Source organism: Zeus faber (genome assembly GCF_960531495.2).
Source record: "Zeus faber genome assembly, chromosome: 1".
NCBI classification, from domain to species: domain Eukaryota; kingdom Metazoa; phylum Chordata; class Actinopteri; order Zeiformes; family Zeidae; genus Zeus; species Zeus faber.
This window is the reverse complement of record NC_137193.1, coordinates 52,928,820-52,947,055: the sequence shown is the minus strand read 5'-3', so window position 1 is coordinate 52,947,055 and position 18,236 is coordinate 52,928,820. Positions and strand designations below refer to the sequence as shown.

Here is an 18,236-nt window from a genome sequence, read left to right as displayed (position 1 = left end):
AATTGTAGGAGAATAAAAGCACTTATCAGTAGGACTAAAGCTAGAGCTGCAGCACACAGAATATGGATTTCATGTATTTAGCTGTACCCTTGAGGGATCTTGGGAGAGAAATGGTTGTGTCCAAATGAAATATGACAACTGGTAAATGTGACTAAATTCTATCAGGGTATATTAATTTAAAAAATATCTAATCAATGCATGCAAGTCAGAACCTGGCTAGAAATAAAATGTACTTCTCTAATATTTATTTTACATTGCACAAATTAAATGTATTTATTGTACAAAATAAACTTATGAGACTTTGAAGATGGCAGACATTGCTTTTGGGTTTGAATGTGAATTAAACAGCTGTTACTGAACCATCACCAATGAGATTTTCCACTGAAAATCTTTAAATCAACGTTGTGTCCTTATCCAACCCCAATTTACAAGTTCTTAAGGACATTTGGAAGGACACCAAGGAGATTATGTGGGCAGAGAAAATCCCTATTGCCTCCTCTTGATCGCCTGGCGGAACCAATCAAATGCCTTCCTGTCCTCCTCCCTACAGCATCAATTGACTGGAGAAGAAGGAAAGAATGCCTTCCTTTCTGTCTGGAGAAGGATATTTGACCCCACACGTCAGTAACAGGAAGCCTGGCTCTTTACTGGGATGGCAATTCCTGTTGACTGGATTTTTTTACACATGACTCGGCAAAATGGCACTCAGGCCTTTTTCCTGGATTCTTTCTTCCTCTGCTCAATGTCCTTTGTGTTGTAATATTTACTTCCTGCGTGGAAAAGCCTGCTGATATGGAGGCTGAGAGGGCCCAGCTGCAGAAGAAACTGCGAAAGCGCCGGTCAACTGTAAACATTGTGGCATTCAACCTTTGGCAGGGTGCAGAGGAAATACAGACATTTCCTTTTTCTCAGCAAAGCAGTGTCAAGGCATGGAACTCGATGTACAACCTGGCCAGCCTGGGCACAACGGTAGAGTGCCCCAAAGCAGAGGAGAGTTTCAAAGAGCAGCAGACCATCAACATCAATGTGGGGGGTAAGGTCTTCTATATCCCTAAGCAGTCAGCTGTGAAGTATCCTCACACACGGATAGGATCTTTGGCCCTGTGCGCTGACCACACCAAGCAGCTCGCCTTGTGCGATGACTTCTCATTTGGGACCAACCAATACTTCTTTGACCGCGATCCGGCCTTCTTCCACCACATCTTCCACTTTTACACCAGCGGAGTGCTGTGGATCGTGAGAGAAATGTGTCCTGTGAACTTTGAAGAAGAGATGGATTACTGGGGTCTGAGCCTGCGGGACACCCAGCGCTGCTGTCGGATTATGTTTGAGGAGAAGGTGGACGAGGTGAAGGACTACCTGAAGGTAGAGAAGGAATTGATAGCCGAGATTGAGGTGCACCACGATCAAGAGGGCTACGAGGACATGGTGTTAGGGGAATTGCGTAGAACCCTCTGGAATGTGGTTGAAAATCCGTACTCTTCGATTTGGGCGAAGGCTTTCGCCGTCTTCTCGAACCTGTTGGTGCTTGTTTCCATCGGGGCGATGACGATGAACACCGTAGAGGAGCTTAGAATATACAGTATCTATGGAAGAACATACATGGAGTGGGTGGAAATTTTCTCCATCTTGTTTTTCACCTTGGAGTACTTTGTCCGTTTTGCCACCACGTCGAACTTAAAATATTTCTTGAGGAGTGCACTCAACTTTGTGGACTTTGTGGCAGTCGTGCCGTACTTCCTACAGATCCTTTTTGACCTGTTTGATGACAGCGAGGACATGGGCGCCCAGAATGACCTTGGGGCCATGGTCCGCGTCAGCAAACTCAGCCAAGTTCTCAAAGTGCTCAAGCTCATGAGAATCTTTCGCATTTTGAAGCTTGCACGCCACTCCACCGGGATGCGAGCCTTTGGTTTCACCCTACGACAGTGTTACGAGCAGGTCTGTTGCCTTTTCCTCTTCATCTCAATGGGGATCTTCACTTTTTCTGCACTCCTGCATTCTGTTGAGCGTGACGCCGGGGGCTCTCCCTTCAGCAGCATTCCTGATGCCTGGTGGTGGGCTGCAGTAAGTCCCTGTCACTGAATAAGACACTTGATCATATTAAGCATAATATCTAAAGGAAGTACTCTATCAAACATACAATCAACAATATCAAACTATATATATACACTACTCACAAAAAGTTAAGGATATTTGGCTTTCGGGTGAAATTTATGGAAAATGTAAAAAGTTCACGCTACAGTGGTATTATATCATGAAAGTAGGGCATTTAAGTAGAAGCATGCAATGGTGATTTCCTCATCTCAAACAATTTATTGAAACAAAAGCCAACAACAGTGGTGGGTATACCATAACAAAAAATGTCAATGTCTCAATAACTTGTCATGTGCCCTTGACTTCAACGACGTCTCATGCTGTTCACAAGTCGACTTATTGTCTGCTGAGGCCTGGCCCCCCACTCTTCTTGAAGGGCGACCCTCAGGTCATTGAGGTTCTGGGGTACAGAGTTACGAGCCTCTAAACAGCCACTCAGCTGATCCCATAGGCTTTCTATGGGATTCAGGTCTGGAGAAAGTGCAGGCCACTCCATTTGAGGTACCCCAGTCTCCAGCAGCCGTTCCCTAATGATGCAACCTCGATGAGTTGAAGCATTGTCGTCCATGAAGATGTTGTTCATGCAGGAGCACAATGACTGGATGAATGATGTTATTCAGGTAGTATGGGCTTGTCACTGTACCATTCACAAAGTGTAGGGCAGTTCGCTCCCTCCTTGACGTCTCCAACATCATTGGCAGCCATCATTTCTGCTCAATGTGAATGGACTTTCATCAGAGAACAGCACTGAGGCCACTGGTTCCTCGTCCAGCGTAAATGTTCCCTGGCCCATGCAAGACGATGATGTCTGTGCCTGGTGGTGTGGTCAGGTACCCTTGCAGGTCGTCTAGCACACAGACCACGCTGATGTAAACGGTTTTGAATGGTCTGACGTGACACTTGGGTGCCTCTCACCTCCCTTAAATGTGCCTGGAGTTGACTGGCATTCATCATCCGGTTCCACAGGGCACTGTTCACATGAAGCGCTCATCAGTGTGCGATGTGGCCAAAGGACGTCCACTTCTATGCCTTTCTGTATCTCTGTTGCAACCTGCTGATGACACTCTGTGACACTAAGCTCAGTGGCCACTTCCCTCTTAAACATCCTGTTTGAAGCCTCACAATGGCGAGGTACTGTTGATCAGTTGTTAGGTGTCGTCTTGGTCTCATGATGTCAAAATGTGAACAGCATGATGAAGAGGACTGTTTAAATACCAATTCTAATTGAACCAGGAAATGTATTGGTCGATTCATGGATCAAACACCTGTTGTGAATTTTGCCGTTCAGCTCCTTGTTAGAGAACAGCAAGTTGTGCAAAAAGTACTGAAAAATTGAACAGTTGGGCATGTGCATTCAAAAGTTTAGAGAAGGTCAAATTAAGTTCACCTGTAAAGGTTATAGTGCATTTTAGGTTCATCCTGAAATTTCACCTGAAAGCCGAATAACTTTTTGTGAGTAGTGTGTGTATATATATATATATACACACACAAAAGTGGTACTCTCATAATTAAGCATGTAAAGAGAATAATCCAACGTGGGTTAATCAAATGTCATGGTGAAACATTGACTGAAATTCTTCTCTATCTCATTACCTCACTCTAAACTTTACAGGTCAGATACCAAGTGAATTTGTACAGCACTTTATCAGAGTTTGTCTTAAAGGGCTAAGAGTCCACATTGGAAAGCCAATAAGGATGTTCTTCAAAATGACCCAGGGGGAGGTCCTGATACTGGGTACTGGGTACTGTACATGGGTTTTCCAAATACACGTTAAATATTTAAGACTTTCTCTAATGACTCTTTCCTGTTGTATTCAATTTACAATTCAATTCAACGTGTGATGGCTGAATAAAACACCATGGGAAATGTTTGGTAAAAAAATCAAAGAAGGTCCAGAACTGCCATATTCAAATGCCGTGTTGAAACCCTCTCATCTCTCAGGTCAGCATCTCCACTGTGGGCTACGGGGATGTGGTTCCTGTATCAGTCCTGGGACGTTTGGTGGCCTTTGCCTGCATTTCATTCGGCATCATCCTCAACGGAATGCCCATCTCATTCCTTTTCAACAAGTTCTCTGACTACTATGCCAAGCTCAAGGCCCAGGAGTACGCCAGCTCCTGTGTGCGGCAACGCTTCCAGCTCAAGAACCGACTCCGCCGGAAATTTGACATTTGCTTCCATCCCCCTGTGGAGGATGACAGCGAGAAAGATTCATATGAATGTCAACACTGATCGGTGTCTGTGTAGTTGGAGAGGTCATTATTTCATTGGTTCAGTGAGTATATTTCCACCAGGATTAATGATGTTAATAGTATGTGTGTAATTCTCAAGCATTTTTTATCAGGCTCAGATCAAACAGAATGAAGTAGATGTTAAGAAGCCCTTTGGCCTCATACGTCCAGTTTGAGTTTACAGTAAGTGTTTTATTCATTTATTATATGTATTTGTTTAGGATAAGCTAAACCTCAGCCTGGTGGTCCCCAGCAGCGGTGAGTGATTGAGCGGTTTCAGGAACCTTTTGTTTACTTAGTGACTGACAGGTTTGACAGCCATGTGTCTTCACTTCGATTTTCTCACGTTTTCTTGTGCTCAGAGAAAACGCTGCCCAGCAGCTGCATGATGACCGTTAATAAAATTACCTTCTTAAGAATGTCGGCTTGGGCATAAATGATGGAAAATAAAATGATCTAAAATAGATTTCCACATGACACTTGATGTTTAGTTTTTATTAATTTTGAAGTATTGGACACACTCTGCGTGTTAACATTTTAACCCCCCAAAAATTCCACATTATCTATTATTCAATCTTTCACTACAGAGTTATGTGGATAAAGTTAAAAGAGCAAAAAGAATTTAAAAAAAAAAGCGGTCTCGTAGGACTTCTGCAGGTTCTCCCAGAACCTGCACCTCTGACATGAAACGGATACAGAGGCACACCGGCACCAGTGGTGGTGTTAATATTTACTTACAATGTTGTTAAATGGTGGAAATGCAAACGATGGAAATGTAAATATTAAAAAAACAATTCTGCTTTGTTCCTTTCTTTAAAAAAAAAAAAGCGATAGATAGGCTGCAGCCAACAACACCAATAAAAATAGTGTTTTTATTGCATGTTTTAGGAACAAGTACTTGTGTAATAGATTATTAGATACAAGTAACTATTCCAACAGTAACTGGTAACTATTTAGTTTTACTAGTCAAAATGTATAAGGTATAATGTATTACTTATGTTATAAATAAGAACTAGTACCTAATAATTTTGACAAGTACAAATAAAATAGTTACCAGTAACTGGAATAGTTACTAGTATTTAAATAAGTACTAGTACCTAATCATTTTTGACAAGTAAACTATAATAGTTACTAGTAATAATTGGAATAGTTACTAGTATGCAATGAATAAGTACTAGTACATAATACATTTTGACTAGTAAAACTCAAGAGTTAGTTAATAGCTACTAATAGTTGCTACAGCTAAAATAGTTACTAGTAATTGTTGGAATGGCAACTAGTAACTAAAATATGAGTTCTAGGTGACAAGTCCGTCCTAGGGATTAAATGTGAAAACTACTTGGCATGAAGGACGGAGTACTTCCACCTCCTTTGGGGACAGTTGTGTGTGTGTGTGTGTGTGTGAGAGGGTGAGAGAGAGGGGGGGGGGGGGGGGACACGCCCAGTGGGCTGCAGGCAGGCAGCAGTGGGCGTCGCGTTAATCTGGTGAATGTATTAATAACGGTAGTGTTGTACAGTGTGGAGCTCTAGCAGCCGCTTTAAAGGTAGGTCACTGGTTTTGCTTTTTAACTCGATCGCCGATTTGCGTTGAAGCTCAAGGAAATGTGGAGTTTATTCACTTTGAATTAGATGACATCAGATGAATGGCAACAATGTGTGAGAACAAATGTTAAACTTTTCTCCTGACTTGATGTGAGGCCGACATGACCAACACATGATCGAAACCAACCTTAAAATAAATATTTTGCTATAAATATCTCATGAGTTCCTGTCACATATTGACTACGCATGATCTTCCACTACATGCACTATAAGATATTGTTGTTATTCTAATTACTATTATTATTTATAAACATGTTATCCGCCCGCTATGTGTTGGAAAATAATAATAATAATAATAATAATAATAATAATAATAATAATAATATTAATAATAATAATAACTTTATTTGTATAACGATTCATACAGGAGAACTCGGAGTGCTTCTCAGAGAAAAAAATACAATGCAAAAATATACAAAGCGGGTAAAAATGCAAAGCGCCGCATAAAAACAGATCATGTTGTAAATAAATTCATATTACTTAGCAAAAAAACATTCGGAAAATTCCACTCCCTTTTCTGATCACAACCAAGTTAAAGGCTGAGTTAAAAAGCTCTGTTTTCAACTGCCACTTGAGGGGATTCACTCGGCTTGCTTGTTTCATGTCTGCTGGAAGCGACTTCTGTTATTTTTAGGGATACAGTAATAGCCTAGAGGCACATTTTTTCTACTTCCTATTTAAACAGTTGCTTCGCAGCCCTCATGCCCTGAAACAGTGATTCTCAACCTTTTCCACACAAGGGACTCTGGATTTGATACCCATCACGGACCACGGACCCACAACCCGAACTTCCATACCTGTCTATATTATAGTTAGGGGGATAACAGCGAAACTAGGATTCTTCTCGTCATTATTGTACATTCTCTAACGGTGCGTGTTGAAATAAGGAAATGAGATAAGGGTGTAGTTCAACTACAGATAATTTTGCTGGTGACCCCGTGGACTCTCTTGAAGGGCACCTGGGGGTCCCCGGACACCGTGTTGAGAAACACCGCCGTAAAATACACCCCATCAGGCCCAGGCGAAGAAAGCACAACAGAAAGCAGAACGGAAAAAAATAAACACACAAAAATCCTTGAATTGAAATCACCAAAAACCTTACAATTGTAAAAGCATTTAGAGCAGCGCTATTTCACTTTTGGTATTTAGGATTTGGCACCCCTACAGTTTCTGAGTGCAACTGCACTTCAACGCCACTTTTGGAAAACTTGGTCCGCTCTCCGAAACTATTCTATTTTACCGGAGAAAATTTGAACTTTCCCGGTCACATTTCAATAACAGTCCGTGCTACCAGCGCAAATGCAATGCACACCTTGGTTACAGCGTCCCTCGCACGGACCTCGCCGCCTCCCGGAGCCATGGGGAGAGAGGGAGCGGGCAGATGTACCTGGCCTGACAGATCGGCTCACACACGCGAGTCAGACAGGGAAACACCCCCCGCGGCGCCATGGAAGCGTGCCGGGTGTACCACTGGTCCGTCATGCCCTCATCGTCTTGCCATCATCGTTTTTCTATGTTTTATATGAGCATTAATAATTAATAATAGTTTATAATTTATCGTTTTTTAAAGAAAGTTTTTTATCCAGTCAAAAAAAAAACAAAACGTGGGGGGCGGAGGTGTTGAAGCTGAATCATCAAAATGATTTTGAAGCTGTTATTTTAAAGCAAAAAAAATATATATATATATATCCTTTTCACCAAGTTCATTCGCTTACCGAAACGTTGGAATATTAAATTAAATTAAATTAAATTAAATTAAATCAGTACATCTACGGTTTTATTTGGAGAAGCGCAGAGCGGATCTCATGCTGCATTCTATAGTGCAGTCAACCTACCATGGAGAGACACACGCACACACACACACACACACACCCACACCCACACCCACACCCACACCCACACACACACACACAGCAAATACATTTCCCTCGTCTGCAGTTTTGTCACGGACAGTTGGTCTTCATTCCTCTTTCTTTTAAAAGATTTGTGCCTGTGTGTGCAGCCAACAGAGCACTGCCCATGCTTAGTTGTGTGTTGAGGATGGAGTTACTCAGATGGGGGTCGGTTTCTATTCACGATAATACCGCTGGTGACGTGTGACATGTTTTCTTAAATAGACAGCTCACAAAAAAAGCCGACTGGGTTGTCTTGTTTCAGTTTGTCAGTGACCCAAATGTATTTGCCAAGCACTGAAGAAGTGCGTTTTTCATAACAGGTCCTTCTTTAAGCATTGGGAGGTATCAGCTTTTCTTTTCTTTTTTTTTTCAATACAGATGAGTGTTTTATTAGTTTGAGGACTTTGCTAAATACTTTTAGGCTGTTCAGACAAAAAAAACCATGTTCTGATGTTCTTGTTGGCTTTTGGTGGCTCTAAATAGGACACTTCTAACCTTGTGCGAAAATTGGGTTAAGTTGATTCAGTTGGTCAGTTAAGAACTCTAAAGTATAGCTGTCTAGTTGGAGAACCAGTAAAGCTTTCCAACGATGTCATAGCGTTCCTCCTCACTGTTTATTAACACAACTGGAGAACATCATAACAGTGCTGATGCCTTGAGCATCAGCACTGTCCCTACTTAGAACCCACTACAAGAAATAAAATATATTCTGAATTAATACATCCAATAAATATAGAATTATGTGGCACTTTGACTCAAAACTTTACATTATTATACATTTTTTCACATAACACCAACGTCTGAGTTTTACTGTGAACGTTTCGCGCAATAACAACTTATTTACGTTAACGTAATGATCACCCCATCTTCTAGTTACGTGGATTATTAAGAAAAGACCAAAGCTTGAATTTGACACTGTCAGAATTTTAAAAGAACTCTTAAATCCATTAAAATAGAACATATCCACGTATATATATACATGGGTAAGAGTACATCAGGACCGATCCGCCTCTTCTGTTTTTCGTGACCATAAAGTCATGCAAATCTCTATAACTTTTGTGCCGCTCAGACGTTGAGCGTGACAGTCAGACAGAAACTGCGGTGTGATTGTGACATATGGAACTTGGCTCATATGCACCAGTGATTGCAGTGTGAAGTGTTAATCTAAGTCCATCCCAGCTCTCTGGAAGTGGACTGAGAATTGCCGATGTGAAAATTATGTATTTTCATCTTTGTCTTGTTGTTACAGAGTATTAGTGTTTTGTTCTCGTTACCTTGAAAATATAAGTTTTGTGTAAAAGTGTATTTATAATTTATTTCTCAAAAAAGCGCCCCTAGTTCATAAAATTTGTCATGATGCCATCCGTTACACTCCGACATACAGCCAATTCTCAATTATCTTCTATTTTGTACCTGTCACTCAAAGTTCAGCTCATGAATATTAAGAAGGTCTAGACCACTCCCTCCTAGTTCTTGGGATTAGTCACAAAATGTTTGTCTCTTTTTGGGGATTCACCACTTTATGAGTGACTTGGTTTCTTGGTTCGTTCATTTGTTTCAGTTGGTGTAACGAGTCAGAAGAGTCTGTTCTGCTCTGAGGTGTGAATGGAATTCTGAACAGGAATCATTTAGTTCTATGAAAATTATTTATTTATGAAGAATGCAAAGGGTAAATCAGTAACATTCAATATGAATTATTCCAAATGCCTTCACCCAAACCACTTTTTTCACATTAATTAAATCCTCAGTAGTTCTTATCGGTAAAACTAATAAAACCTCATATAAGTCTTGCTTAAGGCTAAAGGTCTCTCAATGTTTTATAAGGCTGTGTCCAAGATTAAAAACTCATGAGTCACAACGGAATAATGTCTATCAGTTTTACAGTTTCTTTTAAGAGACAACACTTTGCTTTATCACAATAATAGTTTTATTCTTCATGGAAAGAACAACGCAATTGTAAAAACTAGATTTTATCAAAGTCACTACAGGACAAACACTTAATTAACCTCCCTTTGGGCATCTCATGCACACATTCAATTTACTTTCCCTTCACATTGGTGAAGTCAGACTGCTGGTGAGTGTACTTATTCTTATATATTCAAGATTCAAGATTCAAGATTCAAGATTTTTTATTTGTCACATACATATACATACTTCCATACATATATGCAGTGAAATGTAATGCAACGCACCCGGTGATAGCACACAATATGTCCCTGGAAAAAATAGAAAATAAAATAAAAAGTAGAAAATTCCTTTCTAATAGACCGACTAACTGACTCCTAAAACGTAATACAGTAAGTGGAATACTTATAGAATAAGATAAAAATATATAGAATAAAATACAATAAAAATGAATTGAAATAAAATGGAATAGATAGAAAATAAAATGGAATTGATAGAATATATATCTACATATACATACATATACATACATACATATATCTATATATATCTACCATAGACAGAATATATATCTACATATACATACATATACATACATACATATATCTATATATATCTACCATAGATAGAATATATATCTACATATACATACATATACATACATACATATATCTATATATATCTACCATAGATAGAATATATATCTACATATACATACATATACATACATACATATATCTATATATATCTACCATTAGTTATACAATTAACAACAATTTCTCTGCAGATTTTGGAAGTCTCAGCTGGGAGGGGAGTTCCCTTTTCAGCGAGACGTCCAAATGTGCAATGTGTAATATGTTTATAGGAAATGGTCCAAACACTGTCATGTCTCGGACTGTGACTCAAGGCTGCGTAGCCCATTCAGAGCTCCAGTCAGCAGACATGTATTGTATGTGATTGGCTGCCTCCCTGTTTTTCCATTACTCCAGAGCTGTGCAACAGTATAACATAAATTAAAGTCATCTCTGTAAACTTGCTCCCCTGTTCAAGGATTGGACTCTCATTGTTGTGCTGCATGCTGTTTAATGTATCTCTGGAGATTAAGTGTTCTTTTCTAGCACCTAAATAAAAATGGTTTATAAATACAGAAATTGTTTAATAATACAATAATAATTTTGCATGCATCCTTAGCTCAAGTAGTCCCCAGCCCTCATATTATTGCTTCCTGTTCAGTAGGACTGACCTGTACAGAAATGGTGACTCTATGGGCCACAGAAAATTGCAAAACAGTAGAATCATTGATGTACTTTTGGTTTGTAATAAATTAAAACAAAACCTTATTCAAATGTAACAGTGCTGGAGTGAGACCATCCCCCCTTTGGCCTCTCCCCAGGTCTGCCCTTCTGCCATGAGCACTGATAATGACTTGTTTTGCCAGTCATTTCCTTTCAATTTCAAGTTGGTATTTAAAGGAAAAACAAATTTTGAGGCATCTCATGTCCTTTAGTTCAGTCTTAGTCTGAGTCCTTATGTGTTTTCCATCTTAGTCACCTTTTTTGGATTATTCTGTTTCCTCTTCTTTGTTGTTTTTGTTTTCTATTTGGTATTTCTTTCTGTTTTTGGGCTTTTTTTTTTTTCTTACGCGTTATATCTTAGTCCTGCTTTTAACTCGTACGCCGCATTCCTTTTATTCATGTATCTCTTGTATTGTTAATCGATCTACCTCGACTGGAAAGCACTTTGGGTCAACTGCTGTTGTTTTTTTTAAAAAGTGACTTGGCTTGACTTGACTTAAAAGACAAAACTGTCTTCCTAATTCCTAATTCTCAATTGGACATGTTACCGATCTAGTTTTTTAACAGTGATAAAAAGCATGACACAGACCCTTCCACGAAAAATGGAAAGAAAATCAACCTAAACCCATCACTACTAAGCATATGTGAGCACCTATTAACTAAATACTCGGGTATAGGTTCAAAGAAGGTCTGTTGTTGTCCCTGGGGTCATCCCTCCACCCGAGGCGTCGGGAGGTCTGGGTGAAACCCAGATCCACAGCCTCCAACCAGCTGGAGGCGGGCCTGAGTATTTGCAAGAAGTAAATTAATCATGTGTCTGACGCAAATCTTGTTTCATTTAAAAATGTATCCCGGGCAAACATAATTCATGCCTTAATTATAATGATTTCTGCGATATAATTTGAGAAATGAGAACGATATGAGAATTGCACAATTTATCACACATTATGCATACATTTTATTTCTGTTTTGAATTAAATCTAAGATTGTAACAGTTTACAAAGTGAGTAAACAGCATTCTTGGCTTAGCAGTGGAGATGGTCTACCACAGAGCAGGGATTAGGGAGGGTACTCCCACTGTGGCCATAATAGTGGACCATAACCTTGCAATGCAGAATCAATAATAGATCTTTAAAGGATTGCAGAAGAATAAATTGCTTTTGGAAGAGTGCATAACTGTTATGCAGCATTTAATGTGTTGTTAACCAAGTCCTCTACTTACGTGGGTTATTAAGAAAAGGCCCAAGCTTAAATTTTACACATTATCAGAATTTTAAAATAACTCTTAAACTCCTTTAAAATAACTTATCCACGTGTATATACATGGGCAAGAGTAGAACAGGACATTTCCACCACCATTATCTCTAACCATGAAGTCATGTAAATCTCCATTTTGTAAACCACAGTTTCCTGTATTATTTCTCTTGGGGCATTTTACAGAAGGCTCACTCAGCAGTCTTTACTTTTGTGCTGTTCAGGCTTTGAGAGTAACAATCAGTAGGACACTGTGGTGTGATATTTACGTATGGAACTTGTCTCATACGCACCAGTGTACGCAGTGTGAAGTGTTAATCTAACTCCATCCCAGCTCTCTGGAAGGTGACTGAGAATTGCTGATGTGAAAATGATGTATTTTTTTCTCTGTTTTGTTATTACAGAGTATCAATGATGGGAAGCAGGCATTGCCTTCAAATTCAGGCAGTGGCGTTCTGGCTGATGGGGGCTCTGTGCTTGGCCTTAATTCTCATGAAGGACAAATATCTAAAAGAGAAATACATTCTCAACAACATGTTGAGAACAACAGACAGAGTCACTCACAAGAAGACAACCAGCAACAGCAGTTCATTAGTTTTCCCCTGGCCACGTTGTAAACAGAATGTGTCTGCTGCCAACGTCGTAGGCTTCTCCTCTCTCCCCAGTCACATTCAGCACTTCCTCTACCACCGTCACTGTCGGCACTTCCCAATCCTGCTCGATCTTCCCAACAAATGCGGAGGGGCTGATCAATCCATAGACGTCTTCCTTTTGCTGGTCATTAAGTCTTCCCCGGGGAACTATGAGCGACGAGAGGTCCTACGGAATACTTGGGCCGAGGAGAGATTGTACAATGGTGTGTGGATTCGAAGGATCTTCATCTCTGGAACGACGGGCACCATGTTTGAGAAACAGCGGCTGAACAAGCTCCTGGAGCTGGAGAACCACAAGTACAACGACGTCCTCCAATGGGACTTTCAGGACACCTTCTTCAACCTGACCTTGAAGCAGGTCCTCTTCCTGGAGTGGATGGAACTGAACTGTCCCCACGCACAATTTCTGCTAAACGGCGATGACGACATCTTTGCCAACACCGACAACATGGTAGAGTTCCTCCAGAGTCTGGACCACAACGGCAGCAAGCACCTCTTCACTGGACACCTGATCCAGAACGTTGGGCCCATTCGAATACTGAACAACAAGTACTACGTTCCTGTTCAGGTGCAGGAGTCTGAGTCCTACCCCCCTTACTGCGGTGGCGGTGGATTCCTGCTGTCCGGTAACACAGCAACAGTCATATACAAAATGTCCAAGTCCATCGAGCTGCTTCCCATCGATGACGTCTACATGGGGATGTGCCTGGAGAAGGCAGGACTCAAGCCTGTGTCCCACATGGGCGTCAAGACTGCAGGACATTACATACCCTCCAAAAAAGTTGACGCCTACGACCCTTGTTATTACAAGGAAGTACTGCTAGTGCACAGATTTCTACCGGCTCAGATATACATTATGTGGCACCAGGTACACGACCTTAGACTAAAATGTAATCATGTGTAATTAAGTATGAACATGTTTGTAATGTTTTATTGACGCAATCTAGAATTGTCCATGGTCATGTATCAGGGGTTATTAAGTACATTTATAATGTTCTATGCAGATCTCTTTACAATGACCAACAGATTATGTCTTCACCACCTCTGGGCCTTTTGAGAGGGCTTTGTGATCATAGTGTCCTATGAGGCTTAATAACCCTTTTAGTTTTAACTGCTCCGTGTGAACCAAAAACACATTTTATTGTTGAAATCCAAATTTGACCATGGATATTTGCAGCATTCCACATATACAGTAGCATGATATCATTTACAAGATGGTATCATATTATTTGCAATGCTCTGCTCACGTCCAACAATATAATTGCCAAAATGGCAATTTCAGAAATATAGCTCAAAATCATTCAAAGTTACAACACTCCACCATTATGTATATTAGAATTATAAGTGAATCAATGAAAAGCCTAATTGCACTTAATCTTTAAATATCTCTTTGACCAGTAATCACTACAAATGCTTTAATACCACATATGATGCTTGGATATGACGAATATCAATGAATGAATGAATCAATCAATCAATCAATCAGTATGACTTATGGAGTATCAACACATAGTCAAGTCATATATAGTCATATAAAAGCAGCATGTAAAAAAGTTAGCCTAGAAAACATGTTTCTGTTATTTAAATTTTGCTTCAAAAACACAACTGCGGCAGCGCAGCTCCCTAAAAAGCAGGAAGTCAAATTTACCCTCACCCTAACCGAAAACTGAGCTGCGGAAATGGAAAATACCTTAGACCTCACAGCTTTTCCTATATAAGAATGGATTTTAAAACCCAGAGGTGTTATGAACATATTCGGGAAGGTAATATCAACAGATCTTTATAAGCAATCCTAAATTGACTTAATTGTTCTAGGTTCTTATTTACAGTGCCATGAAACATTAGCACCGTGTTTATAGTTATTTCTAGTAACATTTATGACGTCCTTATAAATGTGTACTTGGTTGAGTGTCACCCTTTTGCCGTCGCTGGTACTTTGCATGTCTTCATGTCTTTACTCTGCCAGAGGACAGGCTACCTGATGATGATGATGATGATGATGATGATGATGATGATGATGATGGTTAGTGATGATGATGAAGGGGATAAGGACTGTGTCCATAGTCCCTGTGTGTGTTAGTACACCTGTTAATGTGGAGGTGTGTGCTTAATGTGAGCTCTGCTCCCAGGGCTCTGTACTGCAATATCCACTGTAATACCCCCCCACCCCCCAAAAATTCAAACAAACAAACAAACCAAAAAATGTGCACATATAATAACATATATAATATGCAAGTTTCTCAGGGCTTCTTAAAAAATGAGTTTATTCTACGCTACAACACTCAATGTTTACAATTTTTAATTTTCTAAATAACTTACTTTTTAAGGGGTAGAAATGTGTCTTGCCAGATTGTTTAACTATTTTAATGTGTCAATGTTATTTTATTTTTTTAATGCAGTAAATTATTTTTTTTCCAACCCAAAATGTTTAAGCTTCTTGCAATAATTGTCCCCTGTGACCCGCTCTCTGTAATCAAGAAAGTAAAGATGAATTGATCAATTAAGCGCTGATATTGAGGCTTGTCAGGGTGTCAGGATCAGGGTGGTTGGTAGCAGTAAAAATAGATAAATAGATAGACAGACAGACAGACAGATAGATAGATAGATAGATAGATAGATAGATAGATAGATAGATAAAGTACTTTATTGATCCCTGGAGGGATGTTGGATGATAAAAACTTCGGCCTTTGAGATGTGGCAAAAATCTATTAAAATGCACAAATGTGTAAATCCATCTCTCTCAGATGCTGCTGTGTGTAACTGACAACAAACCAGTCTTCATCTTGTTGTTTATTTGTTCACTATGTTTTCTATGTTAGTGTGATCCTTTTTTAAAATAATACTCAGCACGGAACTCAGGAGCTAGAAACTGTTGTTTTCTGCATCTTTGTTTCACAGAATCAGCCAGGAACTGGATTCATGAAATAAGATATGTGTGTAAGACAAGTTTTTCAACCACTGTGCCGTGAGAGCTCACCCCATGTGCCGTGTCAAATTCCACTTAAATACTTTCAATGGAATTTATGGAAACAAGATCAAAATTGAAAGGCTGCTCTAAATTCATCGGTTCCGGCCACTCATTAGAATGGTACTTGAGTAAAAGTATTAAATATTAATGGTTCTCAAGTATCAAAAGTAATAATATGGTATTTAATGTACTTACATATCAAAAAGTCAATGCTGTGGATAGAAAACGTTCTTGCTATGATTTTATTGTGGTTGCCAATATTTCTGTATTTTTCGGTAAACATCATCAACTCTGACATAAGAATACAATTGCTGTAAATATGGCCACGGAGTTGGTCTCCATCGGTCGTAGCAGGTGCAGGTGGGGCATCACCGTAGCTGGAAGAGGCCGTCGCTCTCCAACACGCTGCTTTGGTTGTGTCGTTCTTGGACAAGCCTGTGCTGGTTCAGTAGCAAGAAAACCGAAACTTAACATGGGCAGGGTTGCCAGGTCTTCATGACAAACCCAGCCAATCCCCAATCCGCAGACAAAAAGCCCAACTCGCTTCAACACTTGAAAAGTAGCCCAATTCCGTGGGAAAATCACGGATCTGGCAAACTCTGAATACGGGTTTGAAAGTGTGCACCCAGTTTGCTGGCTGATGTGACCCTTGATTCGCTAACATCAACGTCATGATAACTGACTTTCACTAACATCATTGGCAACAAGTTTTCTGATTTTATTTTGAAGCGATTAACAAAGGTGTTCAGGGGAAATCTATCAAAGTAAAATGATACTTTTTGAGGGCTAAATGTAGCTAATTAAAAGATGATGAAAATAGAATAACTCCAGTGCAGATACTTCCAGTAAATACTTAAGTAAAGCAAAAAGTATTTTTACATTATTACTGTACACCACTGACTAACTATTAGTAGGCCAATATGCTCTGTGTATGCATGGTGTGGTGTAGGGGAAGGATGATGATGCTGACGTGGAGCTGCTGCAACACTGTCATATCTATCTATCTATCCATCTGTCTGTCTGTCTGTCTGTCTGTCTGTCTGTCTGTCTGTCTGTCTGTCTGTCTGTCTGTCTGTCTGTCTATCTATCTATCTATCTATCTATCTATCTATCTATCTATCTATCTATCTATCTGTCTGTCTGTCTGTCTGTCTGCGAATAGACTCGCCAGGCTGCTCACTGTCTCTTTCCTGAAGCCTCCCCCTGCTTCAGCCCTCAGTTATACCCCCTCAATAACCCTACAAACTAAAGGGTATAACCCAAAGGCAACTCCAGTTAACGACAGCTCTATTCAAGTGAGTGTCAGTTGGTGTGGTTGCTGGATTTTCATGTAATGACAAGTATACTTTTGTTCGAAAGGAGATGTTTCTATACGGGGATCAAGCCAACCATTTAAATCCTATAATGCGCTCTTCCTTACTTTTTACCATCTACAAGAAGGGTATTCAAACTTAGGTGACCATTGTTCCTCTATACTAAAAAGATAAGTAAAACAGTGACTTGAAATGCAGGTAAAGCATTAATTAAAGAGTTGCAAAGGGGTAATTAATCAACACATGATACAGACAAGTTGTGATTATTGGTATTGATAGAATCTTGATCTACAATCTGATAAAAATCATTTTAAAGAAAAAGATAGAGTAAATAAAACATATAAAAACATCCGACTTGGCTATCTCTTGTCACAGTTCCTCACTTAATCCTGCAGGGGCCTCAATACTTGGAGCTGCAGCTTCCGTGACCTAGAGTGGAGATCCTGCAGGGGAAATGTCCTCCAATCCAGCCATCCACCCTGGTGTGGTTCCCTTCCTTTGCACTGCATCAGGTTCTTGTTCTTTTCCGCTGGTCCCAGCAGATGCTTCTTTCTTCCCTTCTTTCTCCTTCCTTTCTCTCTATTTTTCTATCTTTTCTTCCCTTGTCTGGGCCCTGATTTTAGCCCTTGTCTTGCCTGTAGGCTTCTTCTCGCCGTTGTTGTTCTTCTTTGGCTTATACGTACTTATGATTGCTGTTGGTTCTGATGTACAGCCTCCTGCAGGATTCACATCCTTCTCCTTGCTGCAGTCCTGTGTCTGGTCTTTCCAAAGGTAATATCTCCACAGTTTAGTCTCCAGCCACATTGCTGGTACCATATGCTCCACTTTAAGCGGGCATTTATCACGTGGGGGTCCAGGGTGTGTAAGGTGCGTCAGGGCGGTGGGAGCCCATAATCCTGGCAACACCTATTCCTAAATATATATAAAGTGTATATACAGCACAGCATTTCGCGTAATTGGGACACTTTCTCCGTCACTATCTACCTCCCACGTCAGAGAACGTTAGATGGAGCAGCAGCGCA

General features: G+C 40.1%; 2 protein-coding genes across 3 annotated transcripts; both read left to right on the top strand.

The window, feature by feature from the left end:
- Positions 1-939: 939 nt before the first annotated feature.
- On the top strand, positions 940-4,330 carry LOC307227925 (potassium voltage-gated channel subfamily V member 2-like; the record flags this gene model as incomplete). The annotated part of the gene is made up of 2 exons (XM_079997364.1): positions 940-2,067; positions 4,040-4,330. 2 exons carry the CDS (start codon positions 940-942, stop codon positions 4,328-4,330), a joined length of 1,419 nt encoding a protein of 472 aa, XP_079853490.1.
- Positions 4,331-5,787: 1,457 nt separating this feature from the next.
- Positions 5,788-17,693, top strand: LOC307229724 (N-acetyllactosaminide beta-1,3-N-acetylglucosaminyltransferase 3-like). Of its 2 annotated transcripts, XM_079999777.1 has the most exons (3): positions 5,788-5,873; positions 12,685-13,801; positions 17,610-17,693. In XM_079999777.1, the coding sequence occupies exons 2-3, from the start codon at positions 12,692-12,694 to the stop codon at positions 17,640-17,642; spliced, it is 1,143 nt and encodes a 380-aa protein (XP_079855903.1). In that variant the 5' UTR covers positions 5,788-5,873; positions 12,685-12,691; the 3' UTR covers positions 17,643-17,693. The 2 variants fall into 2 exon arrangements, with proteins under 2 accessions (XP_079855903.1, XP_079855902.1); XM_079999776.1 differs by lacking the exon at positions 17,610-17,693 and having other exon boundaries at positions 12,685-17,565.
- Positions 17,694-18,236: the final 543 nt, after the last annotated feature.